General features: G+C 39.1%; 2 protein-coding genes across 3 annotated transcripts in view; both read right to left on the reverse strand.

Annotated features, from left to right (window-relative positions):
- The window catches only part of utp18 (UTP18 small subunit processome component), a 28,998-nt gene extending 21,616 nt beyond the window's left edge, over positions 1-7,382 (reverse strand). Inside the window, exons 1-4 of the mRNA XM_061884336.1 lie at positions 7,123-7,382; positions 6,906-7,045; positions 3,717-3,812; positions 3,577-3,641 (exon numbers count right to left, since the gene is read on the reverse strand). Of these exons, the coding sequence (XP_061740320.1) occupies positions 3,577-3,641; positions 3,717-3,812; positions 6,906-7,045; positions 7,123-7,269 (448 nt within the window). The 5' untranslated portion in view covers positions 7,270-7,382. The remainder of the gene's footprint in view (positions 1-3,576; positions 3,642-3,716; positions 3,813-6,905; positions 7,046-7,122) is intronic.
- A 2,565-nt stretch (positions 7,383-9,947) lies between these two features.
- On the reverse strand, positions 9,948-18,602 carry LOC133541196 (WAS/WASL-interacting protein family member 2-like). Of its 2 annotated transcripts, none has more exons than XM_061884338.1 (7): positions 18,490-18,602; positions 17,242-17,319; positions 13,412-13,547; positions 12,906-13,349; positions 12,666-12,842; positions 10,595-10,696; positions 9,948-10,490 (listed from the first exon to the last, which is right to left on the reverse strand). In XM_061884338.1, exons 2-7 carry the CDS (start codon positions 17,299-17,301, stop codon positions 10,450-10,452), a joined length of 960 nt encoding a protein of 319 aa, XP_061740322.1. In that variant the 5' UTR covers positions 17,302-17,319; positions 18,490-18,602; the 3' UTR covers positions 9,948-10,449. The 2 variants fall into 2 exon arrangements, with proteins under 2 accessions (XP_061740322.1, XP_061740321.1); XM_061884337.1 differs by lacking the exon at positions 18,490-18,602 and adding an exon at positions 17,767-18,089.
- Between the last annotated feature and the right edge of the window lie 1,617 nt (positions 18,603-20,219).

Here is a 20,219-nt window from a genome sequence, read left to right on the forward strand (position 1 = left end):
AGACATGACATGTACAAGACATGACATGTATGGACATGTAGAAGACATGACATGTAAAAGACATGACATGTAGAAGACATGACATGTAAAAGACATGACATGTAGAAGACATGACATGTATGGACATGTACAAGACATGATATGTATGGACATGTAGAAGACATGACATGTATGGACATGTAGGAGACATGACATGTAGAAGACATGACATGTATGGACATGTAGGAGACATGACATGTACAAGACATGACATGTAGAAGACATGACATGTAAAAGACATGACATGTAGAAGACATGACATGTATGGACATGTACAAGACATGATATGTATGGACATGTAGAAGACATGACATGTAAAAGACATGCCATGTAGAAGACATGAAATGTATGGACATGACATGTAGAAGACATGAAATGTATGGACATGTAGAAGACATGACATGTAAAAGACATGACATGTAGAAGACATGACATTTAGAAGACATGACATGTATGGACATGTAGGAGACATGACATGTATGGACATGTAAAAAACATGACATGTATGGACATGTAGAAGACATGACATGTAGAAGACATGTAGGAGACATGACATTTAGAAGACATGTAGAAGACATGACATGTATGGACATGTAGGAGACATGACATGTATGGACATGTAAAAGACATGACATGTATGGACATGTAGAAGACATGACATGTAGAAGACATGACATGTATGGACATGTAAAAGACATGACATGTATCGACATGTACAAGACATGACATGTAGAAGACATGACATGTATGGACATGTAGGAGACATGACATGTATGGACATATAAAAGACATGACATGTATGGACATGTAGAAGACATGACATGTATGGACATGTAGGACACATGACATGTATGGACATGTAGAAGACATGACATGTATGGACATGTAGGAGACATCACATGTATGGACATGTAGAAGACATGATATGTATGGACATGTAGGAGACATGACATGTATGGACATGTAGGAGACATGAAATGTATGGACATGTAGAAGACATGACATGTATGGACATGACATGTATGGACATGTAGAAGACATGACATGTATGGACATGTAGGAGACATGACATGTATGGACATGTAGGAGACATGACATGTATGGACATGTAGAAGACATGACATGTATGGACATGTAGAAGACATGACATGTATGGACATGTAGAAGACATGATATGTATGGACATGTAGGAGACATGACATGTATGGACATGTAGGAGACATGAAATGTATGGACATGTAGAAGACATGACATGTATGGACATGTAGAAGACATGACATGTATGGACATGTAGAAGACATGACATGTATGGACATGTAGGAGACATGACATGTATGGACATGTAGGAGACATGACATGTATGGACATGTAGGAGACATGACATGTATGGACATGTACATGACATGTATGGACATGTACGAGACATGACATGTATGGACATGTAGAAGACATGACATGTATGGACATGTAGAAGACATGACATGTATGGACATGTAGAAGACATGACATGTATGGACATGTAGGAGACATGACATGTATGGACATGTAGAAGACATGACATGTATGGACATGTAGAAGACATGACATGTATGGACATGTAGAAGACATGACATGTATGGACATGTAGAAGACATGACATGTATGGACATGTAGAAGACATGACATGTATGGACATGTAGAAGACATGACATGTATGGACATGTAGAAGACATGACATGTATGGACATGTAGAAGACATGACATGTATGGACATGTAGAAGACATGACATGTATGGACATGTAGAAGACATGACATGTATGGACATGTAGAAGACATGACATGTATGGACATGTAGAAGACAGTACATGTAAAAGACATGACATGTAGAAGACAGTACATGTATGGACATGTAGAAGACATGACATGTAGAAGACAGTACATGTATGGACACAGGTCCACACTCACCTGGAACCTACATTTACAAACTTAATTGGTTGTTGAACATGGCTTGCAGAGTAAAAGGTGTGTTTAGTGAAGCAGATGTATCCATGGCAACAACAAGCCTTGTACACAACACTAATCAGTCACACTAATCAATCACACTCCTGGTGACATTGCTGCTTTTAGGAGCAGAGGAGCATGTTGGGCAGCGCACACACACAGAGTACTTACAAGTAGACACAGTGTGTAGACAGAAAAGGGAGAATGGACGCATTTTGGTGTAAAAAGTCAAGATAAAGGTGAAGTTATAACACTGAAACACTCTTAGGAAGAGCTGCTTTAAGAGATGGCTAGATAGCTAGCGGCTAACATCCATCCACAGTGTTTTAACTACTTCTAAATCACTAATCCTGATCTCCTGACAAACAGTGTGAGTTTCTTACATGTACCATTATCGCTGGAGACTTAGACACACCGTAGGAAGACACAATAAGTCACCAGCATCACAATGTAAACAAAGTGATCTACACCTGACATCCACTGTAATGATACCAAGTACAGGAGCATATCTAGTCCATACTACTATGATTACATCTATATTTTTTATCCGCACAAAATCTGTTTTCCTTTTTCAAAATATCACATTATGTTTATAAAGTCAGTAACTATGTCCCTGGACACATGAGGACTTTGAATATGACCAATGTATGATCCTGGAACTACTTGGTATTGCATCCATACCTAAATGTGTGGTATCATCCGAAACTAATGTCAAGTATCAAAGAAGAGAAGAATAAGTGATTATTACATTTTAACAGAAGTGTAGATAGGACATCCATCCATTTCCTACCGCTTGTCCCTCTTGGGGTAATATACATAGAATGACTGAATGCATGACTAAATGAATGATTGAATGACCAAATAACGGATTGAATAAATGACTGATTGAATGAATGACAGAATGATTGAATGAATGACTGATTGAATGAATGACAGAATAGTTGAATGAATGACTAAATGGTTGAATGAATGATTGAATGTATGACTGAACAGTTGAATGACTGAATGACTAAATAACTGATTGAATAAATGACTGACTGAAAGAATGACTGATTGAATGAACAACTGATTGAATGAATGAATGGTTGTATGAATGACTGCATTAATGATTGAATGACTGAATGAATGATCGGACGACTGAATGAATGACTGAACAATTGAATGACCGAATCAATCAATCAATCAATGACTGATTGAATGAATGACTAATTGAATGACTGACTGATTGAATAAATGACTGACTGAATGAATGACTGACTGATTGAATGACTGAATGATTGAATGAACGACTAATTGAATGACTGAATGATTGACTAATTGAATGACTGATTGAATGAATGACAAATTGAATGACTGATTGATTGAATGACTGAATAAATGAATGACTGAATGGTTGAATGAATGACCGAATGACTGACTGAATGACTGACTGAATGCATGACTGCATGAATGACGGAGGTGTTAGCACATGTTAACCTGGTTGACAAAGTCCCATGAGTTAGTAAATGGAGGTTCCACAAGTACACAGCTGATTGGGATGCAAGGTGTCTTCTTACCTGTTGGAGACTTCCTGCCACCACTGACCGCCCATGATGGAGCTCCGCCCATCGACTTCTGGAAGCTACACACACAGACACACACACACACGAGTGAGTGTGTGTGTGCAGGTGACAAGACGTGCAGGTGATGTACTTACTCTTCTCTCATCCTCTGCTGAACTTTTTCTTTACTCATTGTTGACTCAGCATCTCCTCTCATCAGGTTGCTACGGAAACGATGCTTCATGTCCACCCTGACACACACAACATACATGTCATATGTTACATCCATGTTATATATATTGTCTATCAGGGGTTCTTCTGGACTGCCAAGATACCTGTAGACAGGGGCGTGGTCACCATCAAATAATGTGTTTGTCAATTAGCATCAAGATATACTTTTATATTGTTTGTCCATATTTTCAGTTGTTGTTGCTTATTGTATTGAGAATTGTGTCACCCTTTGATGAAGTAGCAACATCTTCCTGTGGTGTTATTATAGCCTGTACTGCTGTTGACAGACTACTAGCTAAAGAGGCCAGCATGACGTCACACTTGCTTGGTGCTGTCGCTCCACTTTCACTTTCTCTTAGTATTTGCACATGTTGTAGAAATGTGCAAATCACAGACATGCTGACAAGGCTGCAGACAATGGCGTGTGTTGTGTTTACTTCCTGCTTCGGCAGCACTGTTGTTGGTGGTCAAAGTCTTAAAATTGTGCCAGACTTGGTGTCATTTATTTTGGGGGATACAATATTTTGTATGACTTGAACTCTTTTCAAGTCAAAACAACAACTTATTTTGAAGGTGTGGCGGTAATAAGATTGCTGTGCTGGTCCGCCACAATCAACGACATGAAGGGCAAACCCTGACATATACATGATTATAAACGTGATGCATGGTTCAAAAGGTAACTTAGTTATTCAAAGCGTTACTCCTATATTCAAACAGTCAGTTACTGAGTTATTCCTATAGTTACTTGGTTATTGCACAAGTTAGTGAGGTAGTTATTCCAATAGTTACTTGGTTATTGCACAAGTTAGTGAGGTATTTATTCCAATAGTTACTTGGTTATTGCACAAGTTAGGTAGGTATTTATTCCAATAGTTACTTGGTTATTGCACAAGTTAGTGAAGTAGTTATTCCAATAGTTACTTGGTTATTGCACAAGTTAGTGAGGTAGTTATTCCAATAGTTACTTGGTTATTGCACAAGTTAGTGAAGTAGTTATTCCAATAGTTACTTGGTTATTGCACAAGTTAGTGAGGTAGTTATTCCAATAGTTACTTGGTTATTGCACAAGTTAGTGAGGTAGTTATTCCAATAGTTACTTGGTTATTGCACAAGTTAGTGAGGTATTTATTCCAATAGTTACTTGGTTATTGCACAAGTTAGTGAAGTAGTTATTCCAATAGTTACTTGGTTATTGCACAAGTTAGTGAGGTAGTTATTCCAATAGTTACTTGGTTATTGCACAAGTTAGTGAGGTAGTTATTCCAAAAGTTACTTGGTTATTGCACAAGTTAGTGAGGTAGTTATTCCAATAGTTACTTGGTTATTGCACAAGTTAGTGAGGTAGTTATTCCAATAGTTACTTGGTTATTGCACAAGTTAGTGAGGTAGTTATTCCAATAGTTACTTGGTTATTGCACAAGTTAGTGAGGTAGTTATTCCTATAGTTACTTGGTTATTGCACAAGTTAGTGAGGTAGTTATTCCAATAGTTACTTGGTTATTGCACAAGTTAGTGAGGTATTTATTCCAATAGTTACTTGGTTATTGCACAAGTTAGTGAAGTAGTTATTCCAATAGTTACTTGGTTATTGCACAAGTTAGTGAAGTAGTTATTCCAATAGTTACTTGGTTATTGCACAAGTTAGGTAGGTAGTTATTCCAATAGTTAAATGGTTATTGCACAAGTTAGTGAGGTAGTTATTCCAATAGTTACTTGGTTATTGCACAAGTTAGTGAGGTAGTTATTCCAATAGTTACTTGGTTATTGCGCAAGTTAGTGAGGTAGTTATTCCAATAGTTACTTGGTTATTGCACAAGTTAGTGAGGTAGTTATTCCAATAGTTACTTGGTTATTGCACAAGTTAGTGAGGTATTTATTCCAATAGTTACTTGGTTAGTGCACAAGTTAGTGAAGTAGTTATTCCAATAGTTACTTGGTTATTGCACAAGTTAGTGAAGTAGTTATTCCAATAGTTACTTGGTTATTGCACAAGTTAGGTAGGTAGTTATTCCAATAGTTACTTGGTTATTGCACAAGTTAGTGAGGTAGTTATTCCAATAGTTACTTGGTTATTGCACAAGTTAGTGAGGTAGTTATTCCAATAGTTACTTGGTTATTGCGCAAGTTAGTGAGGTAGTTATTCCAATAGTTACTTGGTTATTGCACAAGTTAGTGAGGTAGTTATTCAAATAGTTACTTGGTTATTGCACGAGTTAGTGAGGTATTTATTCCAATAGTTACTTGGTTATTGCACAAGTTAGTGAAGTAGTTATTCCAATAGTTACTTGGTTATTGCACAAGTTAGTGAAGTAGTTATTCCAATAGTTACTTGGTTATTGCACAAGTTAGGTAGGTAGTTATTCCAATAGTTACTTGGTTATTGCACAAGTTAGTGAGGTATTTATTCCAATAGTTACTTGGTTATTGCACAAGTTAGTGAAGTAGTTATTCCAATAGTTACTTGGTTATTGCACAAGTTAGTGAAGTAGTTATTCTAATAGATACTTGGTTATTGCACAAGTTAGTGAAGTAGTTATTCCTATAGTTACTTGGTTATTGCACAAGTTAAGTGAAGTAGTTATTTCCAATAGTCACTTGGTTATTGCACAAGTTAGTGAAGTAGTTATTCCTATAGTTACTTGGTTATTGCACAAGTTAAGTGAAGTAGTTATTCCAATAGTTACTTGGTTATTGTACATGTTAGCGAGGTAGTTATTCCAATAGTTACTTGGTTATTGCACATGTTAGCGAGGTAGATATTCCAATAGTTACTTGGTTATTGCACAAGTTAGCGAGGTAGTTATTCCAATAGTTACTTGGTTATTGCACATGTTAGCGAGGTAGTTATTCCAATAGTTACTTGGTTATTGCACATGTTAGCGAGGTAGTTATTCCAATAGTTACTTGGTTATTGCACAAGTTAGTGAGGTAGTTATTCCAATAGTTACTTGGTTATTGCACAAGTTAGTGAGGTATTTATTCCAATAGTTAAGTCAGGTAGTTACGGTATTTCCAGTGTAACACAGGTAGTGGGGAGGGAAGGGAATAAGCGGTAGAAAAGGATGGATGGCGTCATGGAGGAGATGTTTGATGTCACGCGCACGCGCACTTACTCTTCCTCCAGCTCATCATCTTCATCAAGCCAAGCCGCGCGTTTGATTGGCGGAGGCTGCGAAGGGGACGCCTCTGATTGGACCAGCTCCTCATCATCCTCCTCCTCCTCACTCTTCCTCGTCTCTTCCTCTTCCTCCTCCTGTCACACGCACGCGCACGACCAGGTTATCCCGATGACGTCAAAGAGGAGCTCGCGTGCACGCTGCTGTTGTTTACCTGCGCGGTCCCGAGCACCATCTCCTCCAGTTCTCTCAAGGCCGGCCAGCGCGCGCCGACCACCGCCACCTTGTAGACGTTGTTGCGCCGCCTCACTTCTTCCTCCTCCAGGCGCGCCCTCTTCCTGCTTTCCATCTCCGTCTCCATCTTTACTTGCTGGCGCTTCGGAGACCTTTTTAAAATGTCGACAGTGCCGCTGCTCTTTGCGCACGTGGGAAGAGTGACTTCCGGTGACGTGGTTCCGCTTCCGGGAAAGGAAGCGTCTCGAAACTTACAAAAAATTGCTGTCGCCCCCGCGTGTTGAAAGACGGTAACGCAAGCTGATTCAAATGCATGTTTATTCGGTTTTTTGTTGTTGTTGTTGTTTTTCTTTTTTTTTACATTACAAACAGACGAGAAATAATAATCAAAATAAGTACAAAAACAGTACAAATAGTTACCAAGTTGTTGAAATAGTTACGTAGTTATTCAATTATTTGTTAAATGGTAAATGGTTGTACTTGTATATCGCTTTTAAATAAATAAATGATAAATGGGTTGTACTTGTATAGCGCTTTTCTACCTTCAAGGTACTCAAAGCGCTTTGACACTACTTCCACATTTACCCATTCACACACACATTCACACACTGATGGAGGGAGCTGCCATGCAAGGCGCCAACCAGCACCCATCAGGAGCAAGGGTGAAGTGTCTTGCTCAGGACACAACGGACGTGACGAGGTTGGTACTAGGTGGGATTTGAACCAGGGACCCTCGGGTCGCACACGGCCACTCTCCCACTGCGCCACGCCGTCCCTTTTCTACCCCTTTTTAAAGGAACCCAAAGCGCTTTGACACTATTTCCACATTCACACACTGATGGCGGGAGCTGCAATGCAAGGCGCTCACCAGGACCCATCAGGAGCAAGGGTGATGTGTCTTGCCCAAGGACTAACGGACGTGACTAGGATGGTAGAAGGTGGGGATTGAACCAGTAACCCTCAGATTGCTGGCACAGCCACTCTACCAACTGTGCCACACTGTCCCTTTACTTAGTAAATAGTTAGTTTCTGTCAGACTTTCCCCTGACAGTTTATCCTATGTTTTAGTTTTTTCCTCTACATTTGTCTCTGTGTTTAGTATCTCCTGTCTTTAGTTCCTGTCTAGTGCTCTTATTTTGTCAGCTTCCTGTCTTGTTCCCCGAGTGCTGTGTTCCTCCTCAGCTGCGGCTGATTGGCACCTGGCCACACCTGTTGCCAATCAGCCTGCTCCTGTTTGTACCTGCTTTGTCTTGTGTCAGTTGCTGGATCATTGTATTGTCGTTGCCACATATCAGTCTTGTCGTGCTACGTGTCGTTTTGTTACAGCTACTACCTGTCATGTTATATTTTGTCCTGGTCGTCGTAGCGGTAAGCTGTTTCTGTTAGCATTAGTTATTTCCAGTTTTTCCTGTTTGCTATCCACTAGCTTCCATGCCAAAGTTCCTTTTTGTTTTTTAGCTTCCAGTGCTAGCTCCCTTAGTTTGTTATTCTGCCCACGTGCCTGCTCTTTGTTTGTTCTTGTTTAGTTTGAATTAAATCATGTTTTCATATTCTATGCCTGCCTCCGTCTCTGCATCTTGGGGTTCAACAACAACAAATACCTCTTACAGTTCCTTCATTATTCAAAATGTTACTTAATTATTCAAAATGTTAGTTACTGAGTTATTCTAATAGTTACTTGGTTATTGCACAAGTTAGTTAGGTAGTTATTCCAATTCTTAGTCAGGTAGTTATTTACAGTGTCACATAGTTACTTTTTGCTCTGGGGAGATAGGAAAGCGAGGCTCTGCCTTGTAAGGATACATCTGTCAGGCTTGCCACTGACAGTTTGTTTGTGTTTTAGTTTTTCCTCGTCATGTTTACTATTTCCTGTCCTTAGTTCCTGTCAGCGCTCTTATTTTGTTAGTTTCCTGTCTTTCTCCCTGAGCTCTGTTTCACCTCAGCTGCGGCTGATTGGCACCTGGCCACACCTGGTGTCAATCAGCCCGCGCCTATTTTTACCTGCCTTGTTCCTCCAGTCAATGCTGAATTATTGTATTGCATGTCGCTCTTGTCGTTGCTACTTGTCATTGCTACCTGTCGTGTCGTATCTTGTCGTGTCAATGCGGCGTTGCCTTAAGCAATGTTTGGTAGCGTTTTTAGCTTACTGTCTTTTGTTCCCTGCTTCCAGTTTGTTTTCTTGTTACAAGTACGACTTCTGTTTTCCTGCTAGATACCTGCCAGCTTCCTCGCTAGGCCTTTTTGTTTGTTATCCGCCCACGTGCGCGCTTTTTGTTTGTACCCTTTGTTTTGTCTTATTGTTTTGAAATAAATCATGTTTTCTCACTCCATGTCTGCCTCCATCTCCGGTTTCGTCAACAACAAACTTTGACAAAATCTCTCTGTAGCCATTGCTTACATCTTTTCTTACTTTTGTCTACAATTGGAGTAAAGTTCGAGACCGACCTAGAACTCTGATTTTTAGTGATAAGTATTCCTAGGTAATTAATACTATCCTTAACTAGTATTTGCATATAGACCTCATTTCACAGCCATTATAGTTCACACTGGGGCGGTATAGCTCGGTTGGTAGAGCGGCCGTGCCAGCAACTTGAGGGTTACAGGTTCGATTCCCGCTTCTGCCATCCTTGTCACTGCCATTGTGTCCTTGGGCAAGACACTTTAGCCACCTAGTCCCAGTGCCACCCACACTGCTTTAAATGTAACTTAGATATTGGGTTTCACTATGTAAATCGCTTTGAGTCACTAGAGAAAAAGTGCTATATAAATAAATTTCACTTCCCATTCAGACGGAGACCAGAAGCATTCATTGAAATGCATGTTTATTGGTCATCATTACGCTACACGTTGACGTCAATCATATTTACGTCACAGCTACAACTCCAGTCACGTGGCCACGGCAGCGACACACCTTTCAAAATAAAAGATAGGATTCAGAAAACGACCACAGCGGGATCTCCCGGAAGCTTCCATGTTTACCGCATGATGTCACGTGATCGCACTGACATGTTTATTATTATTTATTTGCCTGACTCGCCTCTTTGGGACGTTAAGCTCCTGTTATACAGTATATGCCTCGAGCTCTTATTTTGAAGGCGCTCGGAGCGGAAGTGGTGACACGTTGCGGTGGAGCGGGCTTTGGAAACAAAATGAACATACGTAACATAAACATGACGTCAAAATAGGTTACACATGTATGTAAATGTTGCATATTATAAATAAAGGTTTATACGAAAAAAAAAAAAGAAGACATGGCCGTTTGGTGGAGATATGATGTCATCTAGGAGTGGCGTGCAGTCATGTCCCCTCACCTGCCAACAGGGGGCAGTGGAGGAGCGCCTCTCATGGCTGCAACACACACACACACACACACACACACACACACACACACACACACACACAGCCGTGTTAGCGCCCCCCTCTGGCAGCAGACGGCGTGACAACAGCCCTACCTCTGTAGGCCTTGCTGGGGTAGATCTTGGCGAAGTGTCGGTACTCGTCTGGAGGAGGGAAGTCATCCAGCGAATGGAACAAATATTTGGACTCAAAATCCTCTGTGGGAGAGTGGGGGGGGGGAGTAGGCGGGCGACAGGACAAAACACAAACATTTGTGAGTCAATTTGAGGTATAAAGTCACCTCTAGAGCCAACCATAACATCCAGTCTTACTGCTAGCATTAGCTAATAGCTAGCATCAGTTTATTACTAGCATCAGTTTATAGCTAGCATTAGCTTGTAGCATCCGTTTATAGCCAAATTCAGTTTGTTAATAGCATTAGCATATAGCTAGCATCAGTTTATCACTAGCATTAGCTTATAGCTAGCATCAGTTTAGAGCTACAAGTAGCTAATAGCTAGCATCAGTTTATTACTAGCATCAGTTTATAGCTATTAGCTTGTAGCTAGCATCCGTTTATAGCTAGCATCAGTTTATTACTAGCATTAGCTTATAGCTAGAATCAGTTTATTACTAGCATTAGCTTATAGCTAGCATCAGTTTGTTACTAGCATTACCTTATAGCTAGCATCAGTTTATAGCTACAATTAGCTAATAGCTAGCATCAGTTTATTACTAGCATCAGTTTATTGCTAGCATTATCTTATATCTAGCATCCGTTTATAACTAGCATCAGTTTATTACTAGCATTACTTTATAGCTAGCATCAGTTTATAGATAGGATTAGCATATAAATGATAAATAAATAAATGGGTTGTACTTGCATAGCGCTTTTCTACCTTCAAGGTACTCAAAGCGCTTTGACACTACTTCCACATTTACCCATTCACACACACATTCACACACTGATGGAGGGAGCTGCCATGCAAGGCGCCAACCAGCACCCATCAGGAGCAAGGGTGAAGTGTCTTGCTCAGGACACAACGGACGTGACGAAGTTGGTACTAGGTGGGATTTGAACCAGGGGCCCTCGGGTTGCGCACGGCCACTCTCCCCACTGCGCCACGTCCCTCAGTTTATAGCTACAATTAGCTAATAGCTAGCATCAGTTTATAGCTAGCATTAGCTTGTAGCTGGCATCAGTTTGTTACTAGCATTAGCATATAGCTAGCATCAATTTATTACTAGCATTAGCTTATAACTAGCATTAGTTTATTACTAGCATTAGCTTATAGCTAGCAATAGCTTATAGCTAGCATCAGTTTGTTACTAGCATTACTTTATAGCTAGCATCAGTTTATAGCTGGCATTAGCATATACTAGCATCAGTTTATAGCTAGCAATAGCTTATAGTTAACATCAGTTTGTTACTAGCATTACTTTATAGCTAGCATCAGTTTATAGCTAGCATTAGCATATAGCTGGCATCAGTTTATAGCTAGCATTAGCATATAGCTAGCATCAGTTTATGGCTTGTATTAGCATATAGCTAGCATCAGTTTATGGCTAGCATTAGCATATAGCTAGCATCAGTTTATTAGTGGCATTAGCTTACAGCTAGCATCCGTTTATAGCTAGCAATAGCTTACAACTAGCATCAGTTTGTTACTAGCATTAACTCATAGCTAGCATCAGCTTATAACCAGCATTACCTTCTAGCTAGGATTAGCCTATAGTTAGCAACAGCTTATAACTAGCATCAGTTTATAACTAACATTATCTTATAGCTAGCATCGGCTTATAGTTATCAACTTATAACTAGCATTATCTTATAGCTAGCATCAGTTTTTGGCTAGCCTGAGTTTCTAACTGGCATTAGCTTATAGCTAGCCGGACTAAAGTTTGCCTATGCTTTAAAGAATATAAAAACACCAGCACAGATGCTAAAAAGGCACATTTATCCATGAAAATATGGGGAAGCTGCTGATGACAAAAGCTCGAAAGCGTCAAGTGTACTACACAGTAAATGCAGTACACTCACCAGTTGCCATCAGAAGGGGCGGGGCTAAATATTTGCTACGAGTCGTGCTTGTTAGACTCGGCGACTATGAAGCGCAAAGAGTGTTCCTGTGGGCGGAGCCAACGTCCTGTGACATCATCTGACGAGGCAGGAAGACGAGCACTCACCAGCCAATGAGGAGGGCGAGGAGGCGTGTCCTTGGCAGAGAGAAGGAGGAGGCGGGGGAGGAGCAGCTGGGGTGCGAGAAGGCGGGGGAGGAGGTTTCCCCCGTGCGGGGGGGTCAGAAGAGAGGGAGGGGCTACCTGGTGCCCGGCATGGAGGAGGGGGCGGAGCTTCTCTGCTCGCTGGCGGGAGATGAGCGGTCATGTGACTGAAAAACAAGATGGAGGAAGAATAAGAAGCCTCACCTGGTCCTCGCCCTGGAGGGGGGGTCGGCCTGTGGGACTGGCTCGGGGACGGCGGGGGCGGCGGGGGGGCGGGACCTCTGGCTGAGGCGTGCCCCCCCGGCAAGGGGGCGGTCCTCTTGTTGACGCACGAGACCTCGGCCAGGTGGTAGGTCGGAGGGGGCGGGGCCAGCGAAGTGCAGACGGCGGGGGGGTTTCCTCCGGTGGTGGGCGGCCGTCTGCTGTTGGCGGGCGATGGCGGCGCGGGTGTCAGAGGGAGGGGCTTGTCCGCAAAGGAGGAGGGAGGGGAAGGGGCGTTGCCTCGACGACTGGAAGGGGCGTGGGAGGAGCCTGCAGCGTTGGGGGCTCGCCTTTGCTCAGGGGAGGGGCTTGGAGCGTCGTCATGGTGACGGGCGGGCGGGAGGGGCGCCGGCGCACGAGCGGAGGGAGAACGAGCGCCACCTTCGCCTACGAGGAAGGAGGAGGAAATGTTTAAAAGGTGCGGTGGGCGTGGCTACAGGTGATCTTACCTGGCTCAGGGGGCGCCCCCTGCTGGTGTAAATACTGGTAGAGGCGGATGTAAGGGTGGTCCCCCGTCTGGCCAGGTGAGCACTGCGCCCCCCCGCCTTTACACCTGTCTGACAGCAGCACGCCGCCACCTTGCACCTGCATTACATTGTTATTGATGCAGAACATGAATTATTATTCCATAATATCATTCATTATTATTGCGTAATCTGTAATGAGGTGGCGACTTGTCCAGGGTGTACGCCGCCTTCCACCCAAACGCAGCTGAGATAGGCTCCAGCGCCCCCCGCGAACCCGAAAGGGACAAGCAGTAGAAAATGGATGGATTATTGCATAATATCATGAATTATTATTGCACAATAACATTAATTATTATTCTATAATAACATGTATTGTTGCATAACATTATTATTCCATTATAACATTTATAAAATATTCTATAATAATGATTGTTATTATTAATCTGTAACATTATTATTCCATAACATTATTATTCTATAATAACATGTATGATTATTGCATAACAACATTATTATTGCATAATAACAATATTATTCCATTATAACATGTATTAATATTCTATAATAATGATTGTTATTATTAATCCATAACATTAATTATTATTCCATAACATTATCATTCTATAATAACATGTATGATTATTGCATAGCAACATTATTATTGCATAATAACATTAATCATTATTGCCTAACAACATTAATTATTATAGCGTAATAACATTTAACTATTATTACCAATCAACATGAATTATTATTGCATAATAACATTTAACTATTATTGCCTATCAGCCTGAATTATTATTGAACATTAACAATAATTAGTATTGCATCCATCCATTCATCCATTTTCTACCGCTTATTCCCTTTCGGGGTTGCGGGGGGCGCCGGCGCCTATCTCAGCTACAATCGGGCGGAAGGCAGCGTACACCCTGGACAAGTCGCCACCTCATACAAACATTAATTATTATTGCACAATAACATTATTATTTCATAACATTATTTATTATTCTTTTATAAAATGTTATAATCCTGCATGATGACATTATTATTGCATAACAACATTAATTATGTTTGCATAACAAAATTATTATTGCATAACATTATTATTTCATAATAACACAAAAATTCCATAAAAGCCTTTATTATTGCATAACATTAATTATTATTCCATAATTAAATCTATTATTATTGCATAACATTAATTATTATTCCATAATAAAATGTATTATTATTGCATAACAACATGAATTATTATTGCATAATAACATTATTATTCCATAATAACACCAAAATTCTATTTGTTATTATTGCATAACATTATTATTATTCCATAATAAAATTTATTATTACTATTGCATAACAACATTCATTATTATTCTATAATAACATTATTTATTATAGCATAACAATATTAATTATCATTGCATAATAACATTAATTATTATTCCATAATAACATTATTTATTGTGGCATAACAATATCAATTATTATTGCATAATATTAAATACCTACACCACACACAAATAAAATATTATTTATTATATTATCCTATAATAACTTAAAATATTCTGGAATAACAGCTACGCTGAAAACGCATTAAACTATTAAATAACATTAAATATTATTCCATAATAATACCTACACTACACATGCAATGAAATATTAAATATCATTCCATAACAACAATAAAACAACTATTCCATAATATCAATACCTACACCTTACACTAAATAAATATTATTATTCCATAATACCGTTAATTATCACTACATAATAAAAATATCTACACCACACATGCAATACAATATTATTATTTCATAACAACATACATTTTCATTCCATTATATCAATAACATGCAATAAAATATTATTCCATAATAACAATAAAAAAATATTATTCCATAACAAAATAACCTACACCATACAGGCAATAAAAATTATTCCATAACAAGATTAATTATTCCATATCAATACCATGCAATAAAATAACTTTCCATGATAACATTAAATATTATTCCATAATAAAAAATACGTACACCACACACACAATAAAATATTATTCCATAACATTAAATATTTCATAATATCCGTACAACGCAATAAAATATTTTTCCATATTAACATGAAATATTATTACATAATAAAGACACCCACACCACACACGCAATCAAATATTATTCCATAATATCAATAACACGCAATAAAATACTATACCATTATAATATTAAATACTATTCTAAAATAACATTAAATATTTTTCCATAATACCAATACCTACAGCGCACACATGATAAATACTAAATATTATTCCATAATAAAAAATAACCTACACTTCACATGCACTATTCCATAATATCAATAACACGCAATAAAATATTATTCCATAAAAACATTAAATATTATTCCATAATAACATTAAATATTATTCCATAATATCAATACCTACACCGCACACATGATAAAATATTAAATGTTATTCCATAATACAAAATACCTACACCACACACGTAATAAAACATAATTCTATAACATTAATTATTTCGTAATAACCATGATACACAAAAATATATTATTTCATAATTACATTAAATATTATTCCATAATGAAAATCACCCACACCCCACATGCAATAAAATATAAATTATTATTCCACAATATCAATAACACGCAATGAAATATTATTCCATAATAACATTAAATATTATTCCATAATGACATTAAATATTATTCCATGATACCAATACCTACACCGGACACATGATAAAATATCAAATATTATTCCACAATAACTTTAAATATTATTCCATAATGAAAATACCCACACCACACACGCAATAAAATATTATTATTCCATAATATTAATAACACAAACAAATATTATTCCATAATAAATTGAATATTATTCCATAATACATTAAATATTATTCCATAATTTCGATACCTACATTGCTCACATGATAAAATATTAAAAATTATTCCATAATAAAAAAATAACCTACACCACACACGTAATAAAATATTATTCCTTAACAACATTAATTATTCCATATCAATAACATACAATAAAATATTATTCCATAATAACATTACATAGTATTCCATAACAATAATAAATAATAAAATATCCAGACCACACACGCAATAAAATCTTATCCCATAACAACATTAATTATTTCATAATATCCATGATATACAATTAAATATTATTCTGTAATAACATTAAATATTATTCAATAATAAAAATACCCAAACCACACATGCAATAAAATATAAATTATTATTGGCTAATATCAATAACACGCAACAAAATATTATTACATAGTACCGATACCTACACCGCACACAAGATAAAATATTATTCCATAATAACTTTAATATTATTCCATAACATCAAATATTATTCCATAATATTAAATACCTACACCAATTTTATTCCATAATAACATTATTATTATTACATGATAACATTAAATATTATTCCATAATATAAAATACTTACACTGCACTCATGATAAAATATCAACTATTATTCCATAATAACTTTAATATTATTCCATGATAACATTAAATTTTATTCCATAATATAAAATACCTACACCAATTTTATTCCATAATTACTTTAATATTATTCCATGATAACATTACATTTTATTCCATAACAAAAAATACCTACACCAACTTCATTCCATAATAACTTTAATATTATTCCATGATAACATTATCATTCCATAATATATAATACCTACACCGCACACATGATAAAATATCAAATATTATTCCATAATAACTTTAAAAATAAGTGTAATGCCCACCTGGCAGGAGCTGGGAGGAGGAGGCGGTCCACCAGTGGGAGGAGCCTGGGGGAGGGGCATCCTGATGATGTCACACACCTGGCAAGCAGTTTTTCAAAATAAAAGCACATCAATGAATGCAGCTGAGATAGGCTCCAGCACCCCGAACGGCACACGCGGTAAAAAATGGATGGAATAATGTAAATTCCCGTATCGGACCTATTTGATATCACACACACACACACACACACAATGAGAGGTTCTAGAAGTTTCCAGCACATAATGTAGCCTCTTTTAACCGGAACTCAATCTTTGTTGTCAATGTGTGTGCGCGCGCATCCATGTAAATATGTTCTCGTTCTTATTGGCGTCAGAAGTGTTGTGAGCGTGATGTTGATGTACGAGAGGGACAAGCGGTAGGAAATGGACGGACGTTCATTCATTGAAACGTTAGCAGCGGAAGCTAGGCAGTTAGCATAGGAGCGGCGTTAGTATGTACCCGGACGTAGGCTGCGTCATGCGCAGGTGAAGTGCTCGCAAACATACCTGTGCGCGTGCCCGCGGCCCTTGTGCGCGCCGCCCGGATGCGCATGCTCAGATGCGAGGACCGTTAACTCGGAGGCTACCGGCTAGCCTTTAGCTTCTGAGCTGGCGAGATGAGCACCTTCCCAGCATGCAACAGCGGCGTCGCCAAACGTTCGATGTCGTATTCGTTATTACTTTTATGACCTCCTGTACGACGTCCTATCAATAATTGCACATATATTATAATTATTGATCATTTCAGCCTCTCAGTACATGACTGCCAGTGTAACCGTTGGACTGAATGATTGCGTAGACATGACGTCATTGAAGGGCGACAGTTGTTGCGGCGGGAAGCCCGTATTAAAGATATTCAGCAAGAAGCACATTCACTCCAAACGAGTAGAGTAAATTCCTTTTGTCCTTTTAAATAGAGTATTCACTTCAAACGAGTTCATTTGTGTTGTCCTTTTGATAGAGTGTTTGAAATAGACGAGCACGATTGGCAAACATCCTGACGTTCTTGTCTCACCCAGAGGGGGCGCTGTACTTCCCGCACTTTGAGTCTGTTTGAAGCTAAAAGTGCATTACAAGATATAAGACATGATCTGTGTGGTCATGTTGACTCGCAGGTGTTCTTAAAGGCCTACTGAAATGAGATTTTCTTATTTAAACGGGGATTTAGTAGAGAACATCGAGGATAAAGTTCGCAACTTTTGGCAGCTAATAAAAAAGCCTTGCCTGTACCGGAAGTAGCAGACGATGACGTCACCGGTGTGAGGGCTCTGTAACGCCAAATTTCTTCCCCCCACAAAAACCTTCTACCCCGGAAGACATTTGGCGTGGCAGCCCCTCTAATGCCTGAAGGACCCCAATGAGGCTGGAAGGACATTTAAGCAGCCTGTTTTAAAAGCATTATAATTGGCTGATTGTCATTGGTGAAAAATAACGGTGAGGAAAAAAAATTTGCATTCCAGCATGTTAACCTTTCAAGCTATTTTTGCTTCGCTAATTTTGCAGCTGTAACCCTTAAGAGTCATACAACTTGGTATTATCACACCCTCATTGGGGTCCTTCAGGCATTAGAGGGGGCTGTCACGCCAAATGTCTTCCAGTTTTTGTAGGGGGGAAGAAATTTGGCGTGACAGATCCTCACATTGTTTGCAATCATAGCCAGCAGCAGCTAGAGCTAGTCGGACCGAGAAAGCGACTATTTCCCCATTAATTTGAGCGAGGATATAAGATTCGTGGATGAGGAAATTTAGAGTGAAGGACTAGAAAGAAAAAAAAGGCGATTGCAGTGGGAGCGATTCGGATGTTATTAGACACAATTACTAGGATAATTCTGGAAAATCCCTTATCTGCCTATTGTGTTACTCGTGTTTTAGTGAGATTAAATAGTACCTGAAAGTTGGAGGGGTTTGGCCACTGGTGTGTTGACGCCAGTATCTTTGAGGGAAGTCATGAAGCTGCAGCAGGACGGAAGCTCCGCTGATGTCTCCGGTAAGAGGCGACTTATTACCACAATTTTCTCACCGAAAACTGCCGGTTGACATGTAGTCGGGATCCATGTTCGCTTGATCGCTCTGATCCATAGCAAAGCTTCATCTTCGGGAATTTTAAACAAGGAAACACCGGCTGTTCGTGTGGCTAAAGGCTAAAAGCTTCCCACCTCCATCTTTCTACTTTGACTCCTCCAATATTAATTGAACAAATTGAAAAAGATTCAGCAACACAGATGTCCAGAATACTGTGTAATTATGTGATTAAAGCAGACTACTTATAGCTGGGATCGGGCTGGAAAATAATGTCCGCTACAACACGAGACGTCAAACGCCCGCGTCATCATACGAGTCATCATACCGCAACGTTTTCAACAGGATACCTCGCGGGAAATTTAAAATCGTAATTTAGTAAACTAAAAACGCCGTATTGGCATGTGTTGCAATGTTAATATTTCATCATTGATATATAAACTATCAGACTGCGTGGTGGCTAGTAGTGGCTTTCAGTAGGCCTTTAATAGTGTTTGAATCAGACGAGCATGATTGGCAAATATCCTGACGTTCTCATCACAGCCAGAGGGGGCGCTGTACTTCCCGCACTTTGAGTCTGTTTGAAGATAAAAGTGATGATCTGTGTGGCCATGTTGACTCGCAGGTGTTCCTAAGCGACATCTAGACCGACACGTGGGATTATTTCACGCAAAATAAAATCAATTGTACTTTTGAGTTTGGCAACATGTTCACTAGGGTGGCTGAGAACGCTCAACGTAACACCAAAGCGAGAGCAAACGTGCACGTCAACAACGTTGGGAATTGAACAAAAAGTAGAAGCGAGAGGACTAGTGTAAGACTACTAGAGGACTGGTACAAGAGTAGCAGAGGACTAGTAGAAGACTAGCAGAGTGTAGAAATCAGTGACACACACACGACTGTCCACTTAAGTCAGGGGTGTCCAAACTTTTTCCACAGAGG

The sequence above is a fragment of the Nerophis ophidion genome, linkage group LG23, assembly GCF_033978795.1.
Source record: "Nerophis ophidion isolate RoL-2023_Sa linkage group LG23, RoL_Noph_v1.0, whole genome shotgun sequence".
NCBI classification, from domain to species: Eukaryota; Metazoa; Chordata; class Actinopteri; order Syngnathiformes; family Syngnathidae; genus Nerophis; species Nerophis ophidion.